General features: G+C 36.9%; 5 protein-coding genes across 13 annotated transcripts; 1 reads left to right on the top strand and 4 right to left on the bottom strand.

Annotated features, from left to right (window-relative positions):
- Positions 1-7: 7 nt before the first annotated feature.
- LOC105693902 lies at positions 8-4,237 on the bottom strand. Its single transcript, XM_020850489.2, has 3 exons — positions 3,983-4,237; positions 3,699-3,921; positions 8-3,081 (listed from the first exon to the last, which is right to left on the bottom strand). Exons 1-2 carry the CDS (start codon positions 4,235-4,237, stop codon positions 3,703-3,705), a joined length of 474 nt encoding a protein of 157 aa, XP_020706148.2. The 3' UTR covers positions 8-3,081; positions 3,699-3,702.
- A 15-nt stretch (positions 4,238-4,252) lies between these two features.
- LOC105693901 lies at positions 4,253-7,072 on the bottom strand. 5 transcript variants are annotated; one of them, XM_048651584.1, is made up of 7 exons: positions 7,052-7,072; positions 5,810-5,873; positions 5,603-5,724; positions 5,278-5,509; positions 5,028-5,160; positions 4,709-4,942; positions 4,253-4,593 (listed from the first exon to the last, which is right to left on the bottom strand). In XM_048651584.1, the coding sequence occupies exons 2-7, from the start codon at positions 5,822-5,824 to the stop codon at positions 4,448-4,450; spliced, it is 882 nt and encodes a 293-aa protein (XP_048507541.1). In that variant the 5' UTR covers positions 5,825-5,873; positions 7,052-7,072; the 3' UTR covers positions 4,253-4,447. The 5 variants fall into 5 exon arrangements, with proteins under 5 accessions (XP_048507541.1, XP_048507540.1, XP_012269553.2 ...); XM_048651583.1 differs by lacking the exon at positions 7,052-7,072 and adding an exon at positions 6,812-6,833; XM_012414130.2 differs by lacking the exon at positions 7,052-7,072 and adding an exon at positions 6,733-6,805.
- On the top strand, positions 6,580-10,117 carry LOC105693898 (zinc finger protein 93-like). The gene is made up of 4 exons (XM_012414124.3): positions 6,580-6,836; positions 7,124-8,318; positions 8,390-8,955; positions 9,034-10,117. The coding sequence occupies exons 1-4, from the start codon at positions 6,765-6,767 to the stop codon at positions 9,646-9,648; spliced, it is 2,448 nt and encodes an 815-aa protein (XP_012269547.2). The 5' UTR covers positions 6,580-6,764; the 3' UTR covers positions 9,649-10,117.
- Positions 10,118-10,284: 167 nt separating this feature from the next.
- Positions 10,285-13,356, bottom strand: LOC105693899 (peptidyl-prolyl cis-trans isomerase FKBP8). 4 transcript variants are annotated; one of them, XM_048651577.1, is made up of 5 exons: positions 13,189-13,356; positions 12,463-12,787; positions 12,173-12,372; positions 11,491-12,093; positions 10,285-10,540 (listed from the first exon to the last, which is right to left on the bottom strand). In XM_048651577.1, exons 2-5 carry the CDS (start codon positions 12,775-12,777, stop codon positions 10,531-10,533), a joined length of 1,128 nt encoding a protein of 375 aa, XP_048507534.1. In that variant the 5' UTR covers positions 12,778-12,787; positions 13,189-13,356; the 3' UTR covers positions 10,285-10,530. The 4 variants fall into 4 exon arrangements, with proteins under 4 accessions (XP_048507534.1, XP_012269550.1, XP_012269548.1 ...); XM_012414127.3 differs by having other exon boundaries at positions 10,285-10,543; XM_012414125.3 differs by having other exon boundaries at positions 10,285-12,093.
- A 186-nt stretch (positions 13,357-13,542) lies between these two features.
- Positions 13,543-18,188, bottom strand: LOC105693897 (ubiquitin-like modifier-activating enzyme 1). Of its 2 annotated transcripts, none has more exons than XM_012414122.3 (2): positions 17,926-18,188; positions 13,543-17,845 (listed from the first exon to the last, which is right to left on the bottom strand). In XM_012414122.3, exon 2 carries the CDS (start codon positions 17,647-17,649, stop codon positions 14,494-14,496), a length of 3,156 nt encoding a protein of 1,051 aa, XP_012269545.2. In that variant the 5' UTR covers positions 17,650-17,845; positions 17,926-18,188; the 3' UTR covers positions 13,543-14,493. The 2 variants fall into 2 exon arrangements, with proteins under 2 accessions (XP_012269545.2, XP_012269546.2); XM_012414123.3 differs by having other exon boundaries at positions 17,975-18,187.
- Between the last annotated feature and the right edge of the window lie 418 nt (positions 18,189-18,606).

Genomic DNA, 18,606 nt, shown 5'->3' on the forward strand with positions numbered 1-18,606 from the left:
AAAAGTTTAGTCCCTAATTTATTCAGTAAAAACTATAACAATTCTTTTTTTTCCATTCTATTAAACGATATCAACTGAATGTGATTAAACAAGTATTATTTCCACGGAAGTTAAAGAAGAATCAATCAAAAAAACCCTGTGTTAAACGTGGGATCACGATCTAGCTATACATAGATGCGTATACATATAAGCAGAATATATTCTGTTAATTTCAAAAGTCTGATGATATATTTTTAGTGAATAAATGATTTTTTAATCGAACATATTTCAGGTAAATCGGTCAAGTTGCTTGTCAAACATCCAAGACTCGAATCAATCTCATACCTCATACATATTACGCGTTTATTCCACAGATGTTTACCAGAATGAAGTGACAATGAGGTGTGACTATAATAGACAGAAGTATCAAATTTATTTGGATGCCAAGAATTTCAAAAACAAGTTTCAAACCAATGTCTAATGTATGAAATTATTCAATTCTTTTTCAATCATTTGCAACGTAGGTATACTTTCAACTTCTTAACAGCTTTGTCAAGTATTGACATGGGCCGATAATTTATAATTGAAAATTTGTTGACCGTTATTGGATTATTCCTCGCTCAAACAGTTTCATTTTATTATAATGATTATCAGTCGCTGACCTTTCAGTCACGTACAGATAGTGCCGGAATTAATCAAATGCAAATATAATCGATTGGCGTGCGAATATTTTACGCGGACGATGGTCAAGGTTCCTATATAATTGAAATAGGTATAGATATAAGCCTAGTAATTAGACTCTGACGGAGAATTAAACGGAAAGTAATTTTGTTCGTGTTTCGAACGAGTATAGGTACGATATTTTTTAAGTATTCGCCTGATTGATGATTACAACTCAATCTTTACAAATTCACACTTTCAACCGTCTAATTGCAAAATTATATAATTATCCGGTGCGTGTAATGATATGGTGTAATGGAACCTTGATATTTTTTGCACGTATGACGTGTGCAAAACATATAATCAATTACTAGCTAATAACTTTTAGCAATTAAAGTCAACTTCAATCTTTTATCGCGTACGAATCTTTGATTTTAACAGCTTATCTGTGACTTCCAGAAACGTGTTTATTAAACTAAGGAGGCAATGTACAGGATTTACAGATGCTATAGGCAGTTATTCATTTACGCACGATCTGCACATACCGTCAAGGCTGTACCTGTCCGACATAATCCGCTCTAGGCTACGTAAAAATTATTGTTTTAATTCCATGAGCGTTTAACGCTTAATTAACGCTTGATCGATCGTATTCTCAGATATCATCAGTTCCTTGGTCACCTTCTGCAAATTTGATGCAAAAAACTAGCGTACATACATCTAATTACCAATCAGGAAGTAATTATACGTATGATTCCTAATATAGATCAGAATCATTAATTCCGTATACAAGTATCATGCAATATTTGAGCATTGAATGATCGAAATTCGGCAATTTCCTGCCACTTGGACTTATTTGCAAAATAGCGTTATACAAAACGCACTTGCTTCTTTTCTCGTTTCTGTCAAGGTACAAGCATAGGTGCAAGCCCTATCGTCTCCAAGGTAAAGATCTTCATTAGGTATAGGAATTAGAACTATAGGCTTTTCGGCTTCAATACAATATGAAACTCAATTAGGATCGATAATCCAATTTGAATAATACTGGTAATAATAATGGATGTAATCATCATTATTAATCGCCAACGGCGATGATCAGTGGATGGATTCGAATTTAGGAGGGCAAACCGATATTGTAAACTCATAGCATTGCTGCATTACTCGTATACGCGGTTGCAGCACATCATTTATATGCGGTGTCATAAGTACACGAGCGTTTTTTCAAGGTATATTACAATAGATGAGTATGGTCAGGCACGATTTAGCACGCCCTTGATTTCATTGTTGAATGCCAAAGATCTTTGCCAACTCGAACAATGTCCAGCGTAAATCTCATTATTTTTATAATTGCATGTCGACTTGGCCAGTTAGATATCATTACAAGATACGAATATAAAAATTTGACATACATCCGTACACGACCGTGAAAATCTGATGATAAATTTGATCATTCAAAACGATTTTATTTCGGATTTGCTGTGTAAAATAAGGTAAAGCTTATTCAAGTTATCAAAATGATCAGAAAAATTTACACCCGTGAGTAGAGTGTATAAAAATGCATCCCCAGCAACTTATGCGAAATTATAATGCGAATACCGAGAAGCAGCTTCACACACAAGTCACAGAAACTTAAAACTTCACAGTGGATAAAGGATCGATGGATTATTCGTGTATCCGTTAGAATTCATCATCGAATGGGAGAAATCCTGAATCGATTTTTTATACCTTTTTTATGAATTTTTTTTCGAAGAGTCTTTTTATGAATTTTTTTGCCTACTTCTTCTAACAAGTGGCATATTATCAGGCTCGCATATTTCCGGGTACATAATCTGTTCCTAAATTATTCGCGAACTTTTTGATATACTATTGAAACAAAAAAATCAATAGTTTTAGGTACAAAATTTGGAATTTTGTTTAGTCTGAGTACCAGCCTAGATATATTGGTACTAGGGTGTTGTTTGGGGAGGTATCGTTCAATTCTGCATAAATTTCGACCAAAACTAATATGATATCATAAAATGCAGCAGAATTATAGAATTTTGAAAAAAAAAAATTCTAATTTACGTGTATTTTCAATAGAAAATCTTTGCACCCTCGGGAAAAGTACTCAAAATTTATTGATTTGTATCCCTAACTTTTCAGACCTTAATATTTTAGGGGCTGAAATTTTGCGAGAATTTCTTTTGCGATGTATTGAACAAAATTTTAGGTGGGGGCTTCAAAAAATAGTCGAAAAATAAAATCACCCTACTGAGTACACAACGACTCACCGTATCAATTGTTGCTAGTTGTGTCGCCTAATCTTCACAGCTACTTATAATTCCGGTTAGCCAGATATACAGTTTGACTCTCACTGCAGGTATGCAGATTATAATCAGAGATTCTAATACCTGATAATGCAGATCCACTCAAATTTCCAGTCTCGTTGTACCAAATAACTTGACACTGCAAAAAGTACGTTGTGCCAATAATTAATGCATCGCACGTTGGAAACTTAATGTCATGTATAAATTTAAATAACAAATATTCAATGTCACTTTCTATTATAATTGCGACGTTTCAACAATCTCTGTGCCAAAACAAGATGCGAGTAATTGGGGCTTGCTGATAACGTTCTCAAATTTGGGTATCGGCATGATTTATCAGGTGAAAAAACCTATTATAATTTCAAGGCTAACAACAACAGGAAGTTATTTATGCGGTTGCCACTGATACCAGGACATGAAATATTTTACTCTCAGGATAACATATAGATGGAATATTTTGATCTGGTAAGATTCCAGCTATGGTAATGCATTGTGGAGTATCATTAAATTTGTACCTATGCATCAAATCATGTGATGTACACAATCTACTCATAGATATTTTCAATTCAGTAGTTCGATCAAAATACAGATTTGGGTAGTGCATTTATGCTCTTAAACTTATTTAAATGAAAAATAATAAAACGTTCTCAATGATACATTATCCGACCATGATGTACAGAGAACCGTAAAATAATGTTTTTTACGAATATCTCTAAGCTGACTTTTGACATGTCAATGAAATGTGTCAAATTATACCATTTCATTTTTGGTCCTCAGAGTCCTCTCCACTCCTGTTCTGTGTTGGATTCAAAGATAAATTTTTATGATTATCAATAGCTTGTAAAGCTGATAGGTCATAACCCAGGAACAACATTTGAGTGCTCTTGATAACGTGTGGTTGGTCCAAGACATTCTGACAACGACAGTTCGCAAGAATAAATTCTTCAGAAATCGGATAACTCACTTGTCCCCTTGGTATCTGAAAGAGTATTCGGCCGATTAAAGGAGTCACTCTTGAGTATGATACGCATTTTCAATACCTGAGGATTATCGATGCACAAAAGTGCCTGTGACAATGCAACAGCCGTTTCTCCATTCGTAAAATGTGCATATAAGTCAGTCTGAGTATCACGATCATCGCCGTGACTAAAACATCGACAAAAGGCAGAACATAGAGACCAAGATTCACTCTTTTCTTTTTGAACGTTACAGTGACAAGGAACATAAGCCCAAGGAGTTTTTGGATTTATTAATGCGATCTGACCACCATCAGGTTCAACTATGGAACTTTGCATGGTTCTATATGAAACTATTGGAAATAAAGGGAAATTTATTTATGCTCAACAAGTTCTATCTAGCCAATAAATATGATTTCTCAGAGTTATTTCACACGGAATGTAAGGCAGGTTGAATTTCGTGAACTCAAATCAATCTTCATGCCATTTCAACATTTTTTAACGAGTTTGTCAATTGCAACGCTTTTTGTTTTTTAATATAATTGTTTTTTATGAATCAGTTGTCGACAGCAATGCTATATCCTGTTCCACCGCAGTGCATAGACGAGTCCAGAGAGCTTCAAGGTCAGGTGGTGTTATGCTTTGTTGACAGAAGCTTTGTAAAAGCTGGTTATGTTCTTTTAAAAAGTCATCCCCTGAAATAGAGAAAAATTTTTATGTTCTACTTATTTTGCACCAGAAGTCCTGTACCTAAAAACTAAAGGAGAACTGTGGCACGATCTTTAATTTATAGTGGGAAAATTCTGGTACCTGCACATATTGGTCTGATGACAAAAAAATTGTCTATTCCCCACATGCTTTCGACGAACCGCAGTACCCATCTTATTTCAAAGTACAATAAATTGGGATCGTTGTTCATCTGAAGAAAAACTATGATTCCGCCATCTTCATCAATGCATTCCTTTATAGACATAACACTGTGAGTTCGAAATTTTCTGAGAATTTTCGCACGAATTACATTATGCTCGGTATAATCTGATACAGCTGTAAAAGTGGTTGGAAACAATATTAGAGAAGTTTTTTAATCAATAGATAACAATGATAAATTTCTATAAGAATACAAATTTACCACTGAATAAATTGGAAGTATCATTAGCATCTGTAAAGCGGTGAATCCAAGATTTGATTTCAAGAAAATAACATTTTCTAAGATTGATAAAGTGGCAATTGATGCTTAAAATCTTAGGGAGCTTCCGATCGTCCTGAAATATACGTTCTCAAAAAATTAGCATACATCACAAATCATGAGGAACCATATATATTCCAAGATGTAAGTATAGTTGTAGGCTTATGTATGAAAAGTGATTTTGGTTTGTCACCTCACAGTCCTCACAATCGACTGTGACTTCGAAATTAAATTCCAACACCTTAGACTTGACGGTAGCAGTGTATTGATACTTTTGTGCGGATATCCACTTTTTATCGACGTCGTCAAACTTTACACCTGATATAAAGCCTGACAGTGCAATACATCGCTTAGACACACGTTTTGGAATAGCACCAGTCTGAGCTGATAAATCTTTGAGCTCATTCTTCTCTGGAAGGAAATCTCTGCAATAAAGAAATAAAAGAAAAATAATGATCCATTAGTAAAAAAATCATGAATCAAAAATATTTTGGTTATTGCAATCACAAGATTCATACTTTTCTGTTTTTTTAACAATTCCCCTGGTCTGTTCCCACTTTTGAAATTCATTTCTAAGGTTGATAGATGTACGAAGAAGCTCGGTCTTCAGTTGCTGTAGTTCTAATAATTCTTGGTCAACCTCAAAGACAAATTTAAATCAAAGTCTATGCAACATGAAAGATACACATTCATTAGAGTGATGATATACTGATTTAGGGTATTACCTCTTCATCAGACATCCTGCCGCAGTTTTATTGACAAATCGCCTGCGAACCCTGATGCCACTTCCTGAAATAATTGTTTATGAAACACAGAGCTGAGGGTCGACTAGTTGACTGGAAACCAGACAAAGCACACTAATCTTACTTGGATTGATAATATTATTAAAGCACAAACGATGCTCGATAAAGTTTCACAAAAGTAAGCCAAGCCAAATGCAATATCACTTGTTGACTGAAGAATTTACATTTTGCGATATTTAATATTAAGTCTGTCTGTATTTGCTGACTACAATTGAATAGGAAACGTCAAGGGGCAAGAGAGATATTATAATTCAGCGTTTGTCACTGCCGATGAAAAATAGTAATTACCCGAAGCAGAGACCTGACCAGGCGTTTGGGTCTAGGAATGTGACAATGACTCCTGTCAACATAGTTTTGAAAAATGTCCCATAATGAATGCACTAAATGTTTTTATAGTTTTCGAATGATTTTACTTTTAAGTGTGTGCTGTGACTGAAGTCTGATGTCACATCGTCAACAGCTTGGATGACGTAGATTTTGGCGGGAAATTAATTGATCACTTGGATATGATTATGCCAAAAAGATGGCGAGTCACAACGCGTAGTAACGAAATTGCAAAATAACTTGATTGGCTTGGCTATTCATAGAGATATATTTCAAAGTAATTTTATTGGCTCTCTGATCAGAGTTTCCTACCCCTTGCCCGTCCCACCGACGTCGAAAGTGTTTCCTTTCTTTATTAACGATTTTATAGGTTAAACATTTCGACATGTTCATATTGTGTAACAACTACATATTGTAACCTTTCTATATTCACGTATTCGTTACCGTTCAACTAGTTATTGCAATTTTCGTCCAAGTGTATCAACAGATATTCATGTAATCATACTTTGTGTAGTATTTACCTCTTGGTATTTTACGCCAAAGTATTATTATCATGTCAGGGGATAAAATACCTCAAACCAGAAGTCATCAAGAGCTTACTATTTTGTCTACGTATTCTAACCAGGTGGGAACCTCTTCACACTCATTCAATATCACAGTTAATTTCAAAACGGATTTGTTCAGATATTTAGTGATCATATTTGAACACAATTTTGCAATCGTTATTGCGTTGTATGTAATCTACCTAAAATCACTCACTTTGAGTCATGACGATTTTTTTAATTTTTTCTATACTGTAAATAACACATCAGACAAAATCCATAAACTGCAATATTTTACCAGGTTTTTCTCATGTTCATTCTAAGGCACTGAACATGGAGATTGATCTTCCAAAATTTTCTGTTGTTGTAGGATGACTCGATGTTGGAATCAATAGATGGGATCTCTTTGGAAAATGTACATGCCGTATCACTTGATTATCTGCACGAATGTATGAGTGATTTGGAAAGCAAGGATTCGGGCATACGCTTATCACCTGAATCGCCTGACATGTTTGGAACAGATCCGCGCTTGGATAAATTCACAGATCGGGATTTGGCGAGTCTTGATATTGATCTGATAAAAGAAGACGTTCTATCTCTAAGAAACGGATGCAGCTTTGAAAGAGAAGATGTTATGCCATCCAAAACTAATTGTAAGAACAACATTGCCCAGACCCAAACTTTACCTGAAATTTCAGAATCTATAGTGGGAATTTCAATTAAAAATTATCATAACATAGAAAACTTACATGATGAGAGGGATGAAGTGTTTGAGAAGCTTCAGCAGATTCACAATAAAGGTATCTACCCGGAATTAAAGTTGGATAAATGCAAGGAAAGTAGATCTTCAGAATTTATTGATGAAGGACGTAATGTAATCAATCCTACAGAATGCTCGATCAGAGTATCCAGCAGTGATTATAGTACAGATAGAGATTCAGAATTTGAAAAAAACTCTGACAATGAAGAGCTGAACCTTGATAATCTGGACGAGAGTAACAAGTTGTGTGTTGACCAAAGTAAGGTGGAAACATTACCTGAAGCTTGCGAACAGTGCCCTATGACATTCAAGTACAAAAGACACTTAGACCTTCATTTAGAGGGGCATCAAAAAAATAATTGCCCTCATTGCAATGCTAAGTTTGCTAGAAAGAAACATCTGGATGTCCACTTATACCGGTTGCATGGAGAACGTATAACCAACTATCCTCATACCTGTGAAGTATGCTTGAGGGGTTTTCCAAAGCGGCAGCTGCTTAATCGACACAGAGCTAATCACCATTACCAGAAAGGAAAAATGTGCACAGACTGTGGAGAAGTATTGGAAACAAGTTTAGATGCCAGAGAACATCATGAAAAACATAGTCGTGAGAGAAGGTTTCATTGTGATAAATGCCCACAGGTCTTCAGCATGGAACAAAAGTATTTGTTACACATGAAAAATCATGATACCTACAAATGCCCTCGATGCGAGGCAACATTTGCCTCTAAAAAAAGAACCAATGAACATTATAGAATAAACCATTCAGCCAAACAGCCTAAACAGCCTGAAACCTCTATTAAGGGTATGTGAGTTACTATAGTTTGGTTATCAAAATTACGAATATATAATTGATGAGCTAATATCTATTTCTAGGGATGTTTTACTGTTCAGATTGCCGACACAATTTTATGACCAAAGATAGTTACCTGCGGCATATGAAGACTGCATTGCATCTGAGTAAAATGCATGCAGAAGTACCTTTAAAAGAATTATTCACCTGTTCAATTTGTTCCAAACAATTGACGTCACGCAAAGCCTTGGACCAGCATGTGAGGAGAGTGCATAGAGATGTGAAAAAGTTTTCCTGCGATACCGAAGGTTGTGAGTTCCATTCTACGAATAAAAGTGACTTGGAAAGACACAGACAGCTACACATAGGAGAGAGGAATATTGTCTGTGAACATTGTGGAAAAACTTTTACTACCGTCAGTATACTTAAAGACCACGTGCTTTACGTACATAACATGGAGAGGCAATTCGTCTGTGAAGAATGTGGCAAGGCATTCAAAAGGAACAGCTTACTCAACAGGCACAAAATGTCTCATCAACAAATTAGACCCTTTTCTTGCGAGCAGTGTGGAGCAGCGTTCAAACGATCTCATCATTTGACTAGACATATGGAATCTTGTCACAGAATCACATTAGAGAAAAAAAAGAAGGTGAATGAATTCAAGTTCCTGGCTTGAATGAATTTAGATAACCAGAGAATAACATTCTCGAATTTTTTTATCCAACAGGTAGTTAAATTGATGAAAACTGAAGATGGTCGTTTGGTGCCAATTCCCGAGGAACCGAAGAAGCCCAAAGTGAAAAAAGTTAGAGTGAAAAAAGAAGCGCACTCTATTGGCCATAAAGATTCTGGTTCTAGTGTAATGAGTGGCAACGTTATTAGTAAAGATAATGTTGCATTGCCTTTGGGACTATCACCTGTTACACCGATGTCCACAATTACAAATTCTGAATCAACTGAGACATCTTTGGGATTATCAAATCCAATGCCTGAAGTTGATTCTGTGCCTCAAGTATTATCGCTTGTTGATGTTAATTCTGGTCAAGTAGTTACTGTTGAGGTGACCAATCCTGATACTCTACCGTTAACAGATTTGGTAGATCAGTTTGAAGCTAATTGCAATGAGATACTCGGTCTGACAGGTTATCCAGAGCTGGAATTCCAAAATAGTATATTGAGTACAGAACAGAGTTACTACAATCAGGTCAATTACGTGGAGTTACCTTTGGAGGGTGTTGAAGAATCATCTCTATTGTTAGATCCAAATTCTAGTAAAATGGACAGCTTACCAGCTATAGAGAATTATTTAACGCAACCATTTTCTCCATTTTTGAATCTCTGAATTAGTCTAGTTATTATTGGTAACATGACCAGATATTCTGAAGGGCCGGTAGGCAGGGAATCATAAGCTTGACAGTACACGGCCGCCCAGATAGTAGCTACATGTAAACCAACAGTTTTCAATATTTATATAAGATGTAGAAAAGTGATCTGAAGCTTAACTATTGTCTCCAATCAGAGCCTGTATTTTCATGATAATGCGATACGTGAGACGACAATTCGTCGCGAAATATTACTGGTATATTTTTGTAGTTTGTTGTCTTGAAGAAATATTTAGTTTAGTCTATGATGTAAATTAGCTTTAACACAAGAAATGTCATGAAAGCCTTGGAAAGTGGCGACAGTTCAGTATTAACATTGTATATCCAAGAAAAACTACTATTTCTAAGTTTTAATTATTGATAAATTATTTCAAATAATGTATTACATTACTAGATAATTAGATGCAGAATAAAAATAATATATAAGTATTTTCATTCGAAAGTATTCTATCAGACTAAATATTTGCTCTGAGAGCAAAATCCATAAATGCTCTTACGTAATAAAATTGCATTAAACCAAATGATCCTCTATTCATTTTGAAACAGCTTGGTTTTCGACATTGAATTGTTATTATTGTAGAAAATGAATGAGTGACTCAGATATCAGCAAAGATTTATTTGGTCGATCATTCAATGTCACACGTGATTTATAAAAATTTTATTAATCAACAAGTAATTTATGATATTTAGTCTGTAGCCTGATTTCGATAATACAACGTCCAAGACACGTTCTGTACTATATCGGTAACTTGTCCAGATTTTGTGGTGCCAAATTACAGCTGCATTATTGTCCAACAAATCCGTTCATCTCGATGCCTTCCATGATAGTCAACTCAATTTGTTCAGCTAAGTCTTCTTTATTAATAATTATTCAGTTATTATATATTAAATACATTTGTATTTGTGAATAATAATGTGTTTATAGGCGAGTAATGAATATGAAATTTTAATTTCGAAAGCGATGGTCACATTTCACTTGTTGGTTGTGTAAAACTGACATGAAAAAATTTCTACAAACTTTCATTATCATTGATTGTAGGGTGAAGGACAATTACAATCCAATGGCAAACATTTTCGAACCAAACATTCTTTACAGTGGTAAATCAGTGGATCAAGGAATGTACGTTTTTGTTCATCTGTCATTACAAATTATCAAAGTCAATGAATAAAAGTGAATACAATGATAAAAAGATCAGACATTTTCACTCTACTGCCATTACGAGTTTTGTAAAACCTAACTTGGATAAATGAACAAAAACTGTTGATGCATTTCATTCATTAGATTTCCTTTCAGCAAGTATCAGATTCATTGATCTCGAAAACAAGACATACGGATACAAAAAAAATGATATTGACTGGCTTTTAGGAAAAAACTTAGTGAGTCTTCCTAATGATACATGATAATTGCAAGCAACCTGATGATGAGGATATATTAATATGGTAACATTATTATTGCTTATAAGATCAACAGTAAAAAATTCATACATGAAACTGTATTGAAAACAAAATCAAGAAAATTTGAATATGTTATAGGACATTGGATTACTGGTGACAATATTAATATAGACTCTCATATGTAAGAAATCGTTTCGTTTTGTGAAATAAATGACCAAATACGAGCGTATAATCTAGGTGTACACCACAGTAGGATTACACACGTAAAACGTTGCCGACACACATTGTTCTTAATGATTATGTCTACTGATTTTGATCATTGCAATGCTTACAAGGGTATGTGAAAGATCCGTAATCGCAATTCGAATATTCAACGCACAGTAATAGAAATCTAGAATATATCATACCTGTAAACGATGACTCCCGCCATGGCAGCGACTGCTCCGCCAATCAAACTCCATGCGATTTTAGATTTTGCGGATTTTTGGTTAATGCTATCATCGTTTTTGTTGGACGTTCCATTTGCCTTGTGTGTTCCTAACATTTTTTTGTACAGATTTTTTTCGTGCTTTGCATCTTTAGCTCTTTTTTCTTTTAGGTCAGCCAGTTCTTGTTGAATTGCTTTGGAATCAGGATCCAGTTTAGATGCTTGTAGTAGAACTGCAAACGCCGCAGCACGTTCCCCCCTATGTTGCAAGATCTTCGCTTTTCTGAACAATGCCTTAACATTCTTAGGCTGACATCTCAAAACATTATCAATGCTTTTTGAGGCGGCATCATAAGCTTCGGTCTTCATTTGGGCGGCTGCTAAGTTATTGTAAACCTTCATACGATCTTCCAAGAGTGCCTGGAGGGCAGCGTCACTAATAGACTCATCTGGTTCACCCTGAGGGTAAACTATACCACCTTTTGTTTCGTCCAAATAATCCAAAGCTCTTCTGTAACATTGTACGGCGAGGGAAGCTTCATCTCGAGTGTACCACCAATTACCTCGCTCTCGTTTATTATACCTATCAATATATGAATAAAAAGTAAATGAATTGATTGAGAAAACTGAGCTTTGTCGTAGATCAATGGAGGATTCTTTACCCAATTTCTTTTCTTTGGGCAACCCCTAGAGTTTCAATTTCAGGTTCCATTTCAACAGACAGTAATTCTAGCGTATAAAATAACTTAGCTCCTCCAGGTATGTCTGGTTCTCTTCCCAAGTCACCATATGCAAAACGTGATTCTACTTCAACTTCTGCTACTTCCCCGACATCCATCAATGCTATCACCAGATCTAGTCCCTACATAAAACAGCCAAATTTTTATAGGACAAAGGAGGTAGAGTGATTGATTGTATTAAAAACACCTTGAAAAATTTACAAAATTCTTGCCTGAATCACTTCGACATCTCCTAACTGGACAGTTAATTTTTCATGATCTTCAACAACCTTTCCATCTTCCAGTTTCCCTGTTAGTTTTATTGTACAAATATCTGATCGATTAGGCCTTGTTCCTGGCTGCCCAGCTTTTACTACTTTTTTTTTCAGTTGACCAACCCCAAGTACATCCATCCATTCTCCTTCGGTATGATCTTCTAAGGTAGCTTTTGTCAGGGTATCTTTTGGATCAACGTCAAAGTTTAATTCATTCTGAATGAAATCAGCTTGAGACCCACTGTCGCCAGGTTTGATAGGTTCATTGTCCATTTCGAAAATTCTACAAATAACAATCCTTAGAATGTAGGCATAAATGATTACAATTTATCAACTGACAGAAATACAGTATGATGATTACAATGCAAATAATCAATCGTCCTCGAATAAATGCTTTCGACTTGGCTGGTTAAAACATAACGACTGATTTTGGTTAGGGTGTTATCATTTTATAAACAATCGACAATGAATAAACTATAGCACGATCAATCATAAACGAAGGATGAAAATTGAAGGTATTCAGCGCGCAATTTTTAAGACAGGCCTTCCTCAAATCGTGGATAGAAATAACAAAAATTTGCCAAGTCACAGGTTATTCTCATATAGGTGTACTTTACCTAGTCTTTCTAGTCGTATGTAAGTATACGTACGAATAAGTCAAACGTAGTTTTTGACAGAACATACCTTTTTTGGAAATAATTTCTTGATGATAATGAATTTGATATTTCAGCTTGATAGGGAAGCTATTTTCATGGGATTATCCGTGATTCATGATCCACGATACCAATGCAGTCGACGACGGTGTTTTTTTCTCTTATTCGAACACCCTAACCTAACATAATATAACTTGACTATAGCTACGTACGTACGATCAATGGAATAAAAAAAAGGAGTCAGTACGTTAACTGAACAGGTGTGTCAGTACACTGTCATGGACATAGGGCTAGTATCCTATGTCCATAGGTATAGTAGTAATTACTATACTAAAAGATCCAAAGGATTTCCGCTTTCAGTTTTATATTTTGTATTCTCATGAAATCCAAATACATCTGTTTATTTATCATAGATAAAATAATACAATAAATATCCGCATTATCCTAGAATAAGCAAAATATTTTCGATTTTTTTTTATCATTATTTGGTCTAAAAAAACGTAGATTTATCATCGATTTTTAAATCTCTTTCCCACTTTCAAAGTTTGGCAGAGGGATATTCTTAAAAATTTAAATGCAGCATCTTGTAACAACAAACAGTCGCCAATTAATATTCATTTGTCGAAACAGACTCTACAAAGCGGATAAAGTAAATTATTAGTATTTCGAGGTTTATTATATTTTAACTAAGAGATATGACGGTGATAGTTTGACAGCAAGATAGTAATTGGAGTCTAGAATAAGAAAAAAGATTACAATCTTACGTTCTTGACCATGAATGTAATAAACAATGATGGCAAGATACATTTTGCATCCAGCTAATCCATGTTAATCGACATCTACCTTTCGTATAATTCACTAACATTTTGTTTTCATTACGGATTTGTTTACAAATCACTAATTCGAATTTCGTGAATTTATTCGTAAATATCTCCCAAGTTTTCTTATCTGCTATATCGAAATACTCGACAAAATTACACTTCTTTTTTTATCTTATACGAAGTACTTCTAGTATCAATCGTGATCACTGGCTCAAAAATTAGTAATCGTAAACATAATATGACAAAGATTATTACTGATGTTCAACTTTGTGATTCTAGAAATTATAGTGATAAGTGATGAAATAAAATTTGTATATTGCATGGATGGCTAAGTTTGCACTACTAAGCTGGAGCAAAAATGAAATCTGTGTTGCAACCTGGGAGAAATATTCATATTCGCAAATGGTTATTAGTACTTTGCTGTATCGTATTGTAAAATAGAAATTTGTAGAAATTACTACACAACTAATCAGTTAAGTAGATGTTTCCTATAATATTGGAGTATAGTCGATGAGTCAGGGCAATGTATAGCGTACATAAGGGACTTCGACGTCATTGCCATCATTGTCGTTGCAGCAGAGTTCAAAAACCAAAGCACGTACATGGGGCTCGAGTTTCTTTTTAGAGACTTTCTTCACTACCTCTGACATTGGTAGACCCATCCTTTCTTGGCATTTTGCTTTGGCCATGAAGAACGAATAAAGCATGCAGACTCCCTGAGACAACATCGTTACCTCAAGATTATGTCGATCCTTGAAGTAATCCAGGAATTCTTTCAGAGTCAATTCTCCTTTGACTTCAAAACGGTCCCACAGAGTCCACTCTGTGTCGTAATACTTCAACTTTGGTGCAGCGATTGGCTCAGAGAAACCAAAGAATGGTAGAGCAAGATTGACAAAGCCGTTTTTGTAGACACTTAAATCAGTCACGTTTCTGGCCAACTTAATGAGCTCAAAGCAGACAAGTCCAGCAACAACAGCCGTCGTTGTCGCAATAGCTGGAATAATTTTGCCAGCAATCATTTTGCTTTTAAGCCTATCTGCTTGTGGAATCTTGTAGTTTGCTGCACGAAGGTTTGAAGCAGCCACAATAAAATCGATGTGAAAGTTTGTTTCGTCATCCTTCTCAAACTCCTGAGGATGGATAGTGAGTCCATCAAGACCCTCTGCATTTGCTAACTCTTCTAGAAGTTGATTTAGTCTATCATGATCCAAGTTTCCACTTCCGTCAGAAACTTGTACTTGGGAATCGGTCTCTGCTATTTTCACACCTGACTTTGGTGTGAATTCTGGTACACGTACCCTGCTAGAAAGTAAAGCAATAAGGTTGTCATCTTTGATAGGGGGAATTCCATAAACAGCAGCTTTCAAATTTGCTGCTGCAATTATATAGTCCAAATTCACACGAGGATGCACATCAAAAGTCAATGGGACTGGGCAACGTTTTGGGCCTGACCAAAACGGCTGTCCGCTGCTTGTCACCTGATCAGGAGGGAAGTTGAACAATAGTTGCCTGATTTGGTTGTTGAATTGATCTTGCCAGTGACAGCGGGCCCATGTAATGCAATCTTCAAATGATTTTGGCCTTTCATCTATCAATGCAGTTTTCACAGATTCCAGGATTTCTAGCGGTTGAATGCCTGGTAATTTTAAAGTTTTTTCGACGAATTGGGGATCAGAGATGTACTGGGCTGCATTTTCAGCAGCCTGTTTAAACAATCCTTCGAAATTGTCTCTGGCCCATTGTAAAGTATGTTCGATTGCATTGGGAAAATTTTTCAGAGTACAAATCGGGATGCTTTTTTCTGGGGGATCTTGGGAGGAACTGTAAGACTCTGTTAGGAACGGAACAACCACTTGAGTGTTTCCCTTTGTGCCTAGTGTCCCAGATTCGAGCAAAGGTTTTCGGTAATACACGCATCGGCGATCCATGTAAATTCTTGCGTCAACGTTGTCCAAGGCATTAGCAACACCGTCAAGAACTTCAAAGAACTCATCATTGTAGGTTTTCTCAGTCTCTGGTCCTACTCTATTTTCGTGAGCAATAATCTTCATATTGGGATTCATTTCTAGGATCGCCTTGGCAGCTGTTGAGGCTTTCGGTTTCTGGATATCATCAAAGCTAAATAAGAGTTGTCGATGCAAGTTCGATTTCTCAATAAGATCCATGTCTGTGACAGTCACGCAGCCATTCTCAGCCCCAACACCCATCATGGCAAAATTCTTCAATAATTCACAACCGATGGCGCCAGCACCTACAACAAAGTATTTGAGGCTTTCAATTTTTGACTGAAACTTCTTTCCAAAGACAGCAACTTGGGAGTCGTAACGAGATCCAGTTGGGCAAGCATCCTCTTCTGACATTTCTGATCGATCAGCAGGTAGACATTCAATAGCATCGAAGTACAACCACTGGAAAATTGGTGAAAACTTCCCAGAGCAAGCTTTCATGACTTCCTGAGCAACTATACCACCAATGGTTGCATTCATGGGATGGAAATTACCCGCCGATATTTTAGCAAAAGTTTCAAACAGCTCTGTGTTGATCTCAATGTCATTACCGCAATCCTCTTTTACAGACTTTGCAATAGCTATAAACTCCTGTGCATCTTCTTGATTCCATGGTCGGGGCAGGCGCTCTTTGACTTCAACATATTTGTGAAGTGCAGAAAAGGCTAGATGTAGCTGCTCTGGGTAATCAGATTTACCAAAGTCTGCAATGACAAACTCCGGTTTCGCCAGGGCTTCCTCAAAGTTTTTGAATGCAATAGTTTTTGGCATTTTCACCTGAGTAACTATACCGCCACGCTCATACTCTGAATATTGTGTAGTATCTCCAATGCTGAACGTATATGGACCAAGTACTTTAATTTTTATGGGCTTGCATTTGTTGAGCTCCGTGGTACCCTCGATTTCTGAGAAAGTTACATAATCTCCATCTTCCATACCATGACGGCTGTCATCAAGACATGTAACGACTCCTTCCAAATCTCTAGAAATGCTGGCTACCATTGCGGTAATCGGGGGTTCTCCATTAGTATCTACAACAGTAAAGGATGGGCCAAAATCACAGAACACTTGGGAGAATAAGCCGCGAGTATCGGCAATAATCAATTTGATCTGGTAAGCACGAGTGATGTCAGATATCCAGAGTTGATCCTCCCGCGGCGTTTCGGTTAAAACAACGACCTTGAACTTTTTCAGAAAATTCGGAGTCAATTCTGTAGTGTGAATTTGACTTCGTACGCGGTAGTTCAACTGACGTAAACGACGGAAACATGCTTCAGCGCGGTTTTTGCCCACATCAGATTCGGTGAGGTAAAACTGGGAACTCAAGTCCGATAATTGACAGACGGCTTCGTCGTGTAGGAAGACGGACTTGACACCGCTAAGAATGAGATTTTTTGCTATTTCGACACCTAGGCCACCAAGACCCGAAACGAGAACGTCCGAATTGATCATTTCGATCATGGCCTTGCGCCCCAAAACGTATAACTGCCTCGAATAAAGTTCTTCATCGAGATCATATTCTTTGGAGGAGTGAGCGGAGGAATTCATTTCGATGTCTACGATCGCTGCCGTTGGGTTCTCGGCTCCTACCGTAGTCGCAGCAACGCGTCGCTTTTTGGCTGGGGGGTCAACGGAACTCTCCACCACCTCAGCACTAGACATCGGACTTCAAGAAAGCCGTTTTTATATCTGGCGATTGTTTTCCTCGGCCGCTACACTGATAAGCCGTACCCCGTACGCGCAACACGTCTCTCTTCTCCTTTTCTCTCCGCGCCTTCCTGTCGATCACGGATCGGCGTTTCTTCCCCGGGCGTCTGGTTTCTCAAGTCTTTTATTTTTATCAGAAAACTTCAGAACTCTAAAAATTATGAAAAGCCGGATTTATACGGGGGGGGGTTCTTTATCGCCACGACTACGCGCACAAGATGAACAACCAACCATGCAGGAATGATTTTTCGTCAACTCATCCACTGCCTTCTCAACTCACCTCTGCGGTACCCTGGGACTCAGACAAAATGGGAGCCAGGTGACGAACTCGATCGCGACCGTTGAGTGTAGATAGGAAATGTACTTTTCCTCATATGCAAGAGCTTTTCCGCCCCACTAGCAGATGGCGCTGACGAAAATTGCCCGATTTTACGCACACACAGAGCGGTCTCGCGTACATGATATAACCAAATGCAAAGGCTCACGGACGGCCCGAGTTTTCCCGCCCCACTACTTGGTGCGTTGCAGTCGGTCCCTTACACGCATACGGGTCCCGTGTAAATGATATGCACGCACCAATCGATTCTCGCTGGAATTGAAATTTGAAAATTGAAATCTTATTATTGATTCGATTTGTTAGACTTATAAGATGAAATAAAAAAAATTTACCTAGTACCAATTTGATTACTTTCTGTATGCACTTTTGGAAACCCCGCAAGCTACACAATAATTACCAGTTTCTCGATTGACGCGTAAGATCAAAATCGGGAACGCCGCGCGCCAGTGAGAATCGATTGGTGCGTGCATATCATTTACACGGGATCCGTATGCGTGAAGGGACCGACTGCAATGCACCAAGTAGTGGGGCGGGAAAACTCGGGCCGTCCGTGAGCCTTTGCATTTGGTTATATC

This window comes from Athalia rosae, chromosome 3 (assembly GCF_917208135.1).
Source record: "Athalia rosae chromosome 3, iyAthRosa1.1, whole genome shotgun sequence".
Lineage (NCBI taxonomy): Eukaryota > Metazoa > Arthropoda > Insecta > Hymenoptera > Athaliidae > Athalia > Athalia rosae.

Excerpts from the sequence above, each read along its gene's own strand:
- LOC105693902 (XM_020850489.2), bottom strand. The coding sequence starts at position 4,237 with ATGCAAAGTTCCATAGTTGAACCTGATGGTGGTCAGATCGCATTAATA. Across the intron at positions 3,922-3,982 it reads TGTGCATCGATAATCCTCAG|ATACCAAGGGGACAAGTGAG; the intron begins GTATTGAAAATG and ends ATACTCTTTCAG.
- LOC105693901 (XM_048651584.1), bottom strand. Across the intron at positions 5,510-5,602 it reads ATTGTTAAAAAAACAGAAAA|AGATTTCCTTCCAGAGAAGA; the intron begins GTATGAATCTTG and ends TCTTTATTGCAG. Across the intron at positions 4,943-5,027 it reads TACTTCCAATTTATTCAGTG|CTGTATCAGATTATACCGAG; the intron begins GTAAATTTGTAT and ends CCACTTTTACAG.
- LOC105693898 (XM_012414124.3), top strand. The coding sequence starts at position 6,765 with ATGTCAGGGGATAAAATACCTCAAACCAGAAGTCATCAAGAGCTTACT. Across the intron at positions 6,837-7,123 it reads TGTCTACGTATTCTAACCAG|GATGACTCGATGTTGGAATC; the intron begins GTGGGAACCTCT and ends CTGTTGTTGTAG. Across the intron at positions 8,956-9,033 it reads CATTAGAGAAAAAAAAGAAG|GTAGTTAAATTGATGAAAAC; the intron begins GTGAATGAATTC and ends TTTATCCAACAG.
- LOC105693899 (XM_012414125.3), bottom strand. The coding sequence starts at position 12,777 with ATGGACAATGAACCTATCAAACCTGGCGACAGTGGGTCTCAAGCTGAT. Across the intron at positions 12,373-12,462 it reads GAGATGTCGAAGTGATTCAG|GGACTAGATCTGGTGATAGC; the intron begins GCAAGAATTTTG and ends TGTTTTATGTAG. Across the intron at positions 12,094-12,172 it reads GCCCAAAGAAAAGAAATTGG|GTATAATAAACGAGAGCGAG; the intron begins GTAAAGAATCCT and ends ATATATTGATAG.
- LOC105693897 (XM_012414122.3), bottom strand. The coding sequence starts at position 17,649 with ATGTCTAGTGCTGAGGTGGTGGAGAGTTCCGTTGACCCCCCAGCCAAA.